The 5,539-nt window shown below is 39.9% G+C and overlaps 1 protein-coding gene across 1 annotated transcript; it reads right to left on the reverse strand.

Moving 5' to 3' along the window:
* Positions 1 to 1,637: 1,637 nt before the first annotated feature.
* On the reverse strand, positions 1,638 to 4,312 carry LOC308165309 (calmodulin-like protein 4; the record flags this gene model as incomplete). Its single annotated transcript, XM_080539468.1, has 5 exons — positions 1,638 to 1,735; positions 2,122 to 2,310; positions 2,660 to 2,800; positions 4,133 to 4,163; positions 4,307 to 4,312. The coding sequence occupies 5 exons, from the start codon at positions 4,310 to 4,312 to the stop codon at positions 1,638 to 1,640; spliced, it is 465 nt and encodes a 154-aa protein (XP_080395594.1).
* Positions 4,313 to 5,539: the final 1,227 nt, after the last annotated feature.

Genomic DNA, 5,539 nt, shown 5'->3' on the forward strand with positions numbered 1-5,539 from the left:
AGCAGATATACTGGATCTTCTCAATATCGACTAAACGATTTTACTTTGATAGTGGTCCACCTATATCAAGGCATAAAGTTACAGTTAGGTCCATATATATTTGGACAATTTTTTGTCATTTTAGCTGTTTACCAAAACATCTTCAAGTTACAGTTATATAATGAATATAGGCTTAAAGTGCAGACTCTCAGCTTTAGGGTAAGGGTCCAAATTGAAGGAAGGGTTTAGGAATTACAGCTCTTTAATATGTAGCTCCCTCTTTTTCAAGGGACCAAAAGTAATTGGACAATTGACTCAAAAGCTGTTTCACGGGCGAGTGTGGGCTATTCCTTCATTATTTCTTTATCAATTAAGCAGGTAAAAGGTCTGAGTTGATTCCAAGTGTGGTATTTGCATTTGGAAGATGTTGCTGTATACGCACAACATGCAGTCAACAGAGCTCTCAATGCAAGTGAAACAGGACATCCTTAGGCTGCAAAAACAACCGAAAAATCCATCAGAGAGATACCGGGAACATTTACAGATATCGGGCCAAAGGAACTATTTGGTAAATTCTGAGAAAAAAAGAACACACTGGTGAGCTCTGCACCACAAAAAAGTCTGAACGTCCTTGGAAGATAAGAGTGGAGGATGGTCACAGAATCCTTTACATGGTAAAGAAAAACCCCTTCACAACATCCAGCCAAGTGAAGAACAGTCTCCAGGAGGTAGGCATAATTATCCAAGTGTACCATAAAGGGAAGACTTCACACGAACAAATACAGAGGGTTCACCACAAGGTGCAAGCCATTCATAAGCCTCAAGAATAGAAAGGCCAGATTAGACTTTGCCAAAAAACATCTAAAAACGCCAGCCCTATTCTGGAAGAGCATTCTTTGGACAGATGAAACTCAACCTGTACCAGAATGATGGGAAAAATCTGTAAAAAAACGGTGGAGGCAGTGTGATGACATGGGCATGCCTGGCATCACACTGGAACTGGGTCACTAGTGTTTATTGATGATGTGACAGAAGACAGAAGCAGACAGATGAATTCTTAAGTGTTTAGGGATATTCTGTCTGCTCAGATTCAGACAAATTCAGCAAAGTTGATTGAATGGCGCTTCACAATACAGATGGACAATGACCCAAAACATACTGCGTAAGCAACCCAGGAGTTTTTTAAGGCAAAGAAGTGTAATATTCTGTAATGGCTGAGTCAATCACCTGATCTCAACCCGATTGAGCATGCATTTCACTTGCTGAAGACAAAACTAAAGGCAGAAAGACCCACGAACAAACAACAACTGAAGACAGCTGCAGTAGACAGCTGCAGCTGCAAGGCCTGGCAAAGCATCACAAAGGAGGAAACCCAGCATTTGGTGATGTCCATGGGTTCCAGACTTCAGGCAGTCATTGCCTGCAAAGGATTCTCAACAAAGTATTACAAATTAACATTTTATTTATGATTATGTTCATTTGTCCAATTACTTTTGAGCTCCTGAAAAAAAAATCTCTGATCCCTAACTATAGGACTGGAAATATAGTCCATGAAAAGCTTATTAATATCAAATCTCAACATCTGCAGTTAGTTAAACGCAGCAGCATGTTTACTCGGTCAGTTGAAGTTTGAAGTTTGCTCATGTCCTGTGTGCTGCTCAGTGGTTAGTAGAGGGGAGGGTGACTATTTTGGCAAACTCCTCATAGTGGACACGTCCGTCAGCTCCCACACCGGCCTCTCTCAGCAGCTCGTCCACTGCAGAGGAGACACCCACACAACTTAATGATGATAATAATAATAATAATAATAATAGCTTAGATTTATATAGAGCCTTTCTCAAACCCAAGGACGCTTAACAAGTTAGATAACAAAATAATCTCAAATTACATATTTACAAAGTACATGTCAGATAACAAATATATGTCAAACATAATGTCAAATAACAATAAAGTATGCAAACAAATGGGGGAAAAAACTAAATATCTGTGTGAATAGGTAATTAAGTCATTCAATGAAATCTAATTTCATTACATTGTCAGACAAAAGTGTATAGCAAGAACCTCTGATGTGTGTGTTTACAATGTTGTTGTTTCGGAGCGCTTCACTCTCTGGATGTTACTGGCCATGTTTCTGAGTCTTACCCTCGTGATCCAAGAGCTTCTCTCCCAGCCCCGTGAGCTTGGCCCTGAGCTCTGATGCCAGGATGTATCCCTTTTTCTGCTTGTCTGTCATCCTCATGGCCTCCAGAATCTCTGCCCTGCAGTCCTCCTGCTGGATCTGTCTGTGCATCAGGGTCAGGAAGGTGGAGAAGTCCAGCTCCCCAGCCTTATCTAGAAGAATGGAAGGAGTTTACAAATACATAGCCTGCGTTCGTAAAATTCGCCAGAGCGCACACTGGGTTCGACGTCACAATGGAACCAAGCGACTTGATTGTACCAGAGGCAGTCACGTGGATCTCAGGGCGAATTTACTACGAACGCGGCCATAGAGGTAAAGGTCTGCTCACCGTTTGTAGCTCTGAAATGTGACAAGCCTTTCAATTACTACATTTACAATCATATAATTTACTAGCAGTGAATAGATTTGGTTCATAGGTACACCATGCAGATCTATAAATAACAAGTAGGCAATCAGACAAACAGATGGGTAGACTGACACAGACAGACAGGTGTACAGTACCTATCTTGTGGATCTGCAAGTGTCTGTCCACCTCACTGAAAGTTGGGCTGGTCCCCAAACAACGCATGACTATGATCAGGTCCTTGGTCTCGATCTTCCCCTTGTGCTTCTTGTCATACAGAGAAAAGCATTCCTTGAATTCTGTAAGGGAGAAACAGTTGGAACACCTCCACAGAGATCGACTTCATTGACACTAGTGTCAGACTCTAGACTCTAGTTAGAGAGAGTTTAACACACATTGACACACATTGTGTGAAGCATGGCACAACAGCTAACTAGGATGATACTCTCTATTGGGCGATATAGTATAACTCATTTAAATCCAGCTATAGGATACATCTCAAGGGGGGGGGGGGGGGGGGGAGAATCTGCAGTCACTGATTGTTAATCATTATAGGGATTATTGTAGAAAGGATCAAGCAGTAATCACACAGTATAGCACTTTGCAAGAAATCAGAAGACTTTGAAGCCAGTATAATCTCTTGATACATAATTCATTGATTTGGACTGCTTCCTCCAGAAGTTGTCCTTGTGTAGCTAATAATAATATCAAAACATGTTTTTGAGCCATTGTATTTAGAAGACATTATTATAAGGTCAAATCAACATCGAGCAACAAAACATATATTTTCCTATGTGGGCTACAGAGTAAAATGTAAGCAATTTCCATTTAATTCACAAATTCAGATTGCTTGCTTGACTTTCTTTTGAGCCTACCGATGTCAAAGGGTGCATTGTGTGTAGGCCTAATCTATGCACAGCTAATTTAATTATGGTTTTGTTATCGCTTGCCTAATTGGATACCATGGATAACCTAAACGCATGCTAGCGAGCTCATGAATCATTTCGCAATCTTGAAGATCCGCTAAACCTTTTAAGCGTTAACTTTATCTATTCAATTGCGCAGAGCCGACAAGTGGTGACAGTACCATTTATTTGAGCCATTGTATTTAGAAGACATTTGATTATATTAACACATTGAGAAACTATTTAGAATGGGGCTGTGATTGCCCATTGTTTGAATTCGCTCACCACAAGTAATAACGCTTTTGTATTGCTGCACGCATATGGAATTAATAAACGTCAGTTCAAATTAACAACGAGCAACAACCAAAAATATTTTTTCTGTGGTCTACAGAGTAACATTTAAGCTTTTTCCATTTAATTCACAATAATTCACATTGCTTGGCTGCCTAAAAGGCATTCCATAGCGGATCTTCAAGATGCGAGAATGATTCAACTACAGTAGAGTAGCATAATACGTTTAGGTTATTCTGGGATAAATTGAAGCAAGCGGTAACAAAACCATAATTCAATTAGCTGTGCATAGATTACACACAATGCATCCTTTGACATCGGTACCTCAGACTATTTGACATTCATATAGCTACCAAAATCGTATTAACGTTAACTTTATCTATTCAATGCCGTACAATTGCGCAGAGTCGACAAGTGGCAACATACATACATTACCATTTATTTGATCTTGCGACAGGAACTTTGCCTGGAACAAAACAGGAAAAGCACTTAGATGTAACATCTACTACACTTCTACAAAGAATTTCGGAACATTTTATTTACCATTGTAGTCGGTTGTGCTCAGTGCGGCTTGAAACAAGTGTCGTCCTTCCTTTAATCTGTGCGTACCTTCATTTTGAAGTTAATGCAATTGATAGTGTTGGGAACTCCGCCCACGTACCTCGGGTTTATGTAAATGACGATTTCTTCAAAATAAAAGTGCTCACGTTAAACTTGTTGAAGCATTTACAATTTAGATATCAAATGAATAAAGAAACCACTAATTATATTTAATTAATATCTGAAAATAAACTTTTAATGATCTCTAGTCTATGTATTATTTGTGTTTTTAGCGGTTTGTCATTCAAGTTTCACCACACACAGGTGTAAGAGAGTAAAATTCTTAGGCTTCGGTTCCTGACATTGCAGGTCAAGACAATAAGGCAATAGGCATAATTCAAGATAAAAAGTGACAATAGTACAGGACATAATTGACAAATAAGACAGGATACAATTATCAGTACAAATAGTAAATAAAATAGATAGTTCAAGTGGGTGTGAGCTTAAGGTTTAGTCAAAGTCAAGAGTCAAAAGTCAAAAGGGATTCGTGAGAATTCTATTAGCCTGCCTTAGAGTAGCCTGTTCAAAAATAGACTGCAGGGATGAGTGGCCTTTCACCATGATCTTCCATGCAGTCTGCATCAGTCGGACCAGTTTGGACTTTAGCTGTACAGATAGGTTACCAAACCAAGTTGTAATGCTGTATCTGATGAGACTCTCTAAGACAGACTGATAGAAAAGTAACATAAACCTTTGGTCAACACCATGAACTCTAAGACGGCGTAGGAAGTGCAGACGTTGTTGAAGTCTGCTACACAGACTGTCTACATGGGTGCTCCAGATAAGTGAGTTGTCAATGAAAACCCCCAGATACTTGTAAGAGGAGGCCTGCGAGATGGATTGTTTGTGGATAACCACAGGCCTGTGGTCCCCAACACCTCTGGGGTCGAACACCATCTCCTCAGTCTTCTTAACATTCAAAACCAGGCAGTTATCATCACACCATTTAACAAACCTCTGGATTTCGGAATAATAGTCACATAGGTCACTGTCATTTTTAATTAAAGCTAAGATGGCAGTGTCGTCAGAAAATGTAATGATGCGATTGTTAGGGTGGACGCTTCTGCACTCGTTTGTGTATAAATTAAAGAGCACAGGGGAACTGATTATACCCTGTGGAGCACCAGTGCTCATGGTTCTGGGTTCAGAAAGAGTGCCATTAACACTGACCCGCTGTGTGCGGCTAGTTAAAAAGCAGTGATACCATTTAATAATGAGGGGGTGGACATTAAGGCCATTTAA

Source organism: Nansenia antarctica (genome assembly GCF_963989245.1).
Source record: "Nansenia antarctica genome assembly, chromosome: 9".
NCBI lineage: Eukaryota > Metazoa > Chordata > Actinopteri > Argentiniformes > Microstomatidae > Nansenia > Nansenia antarctica.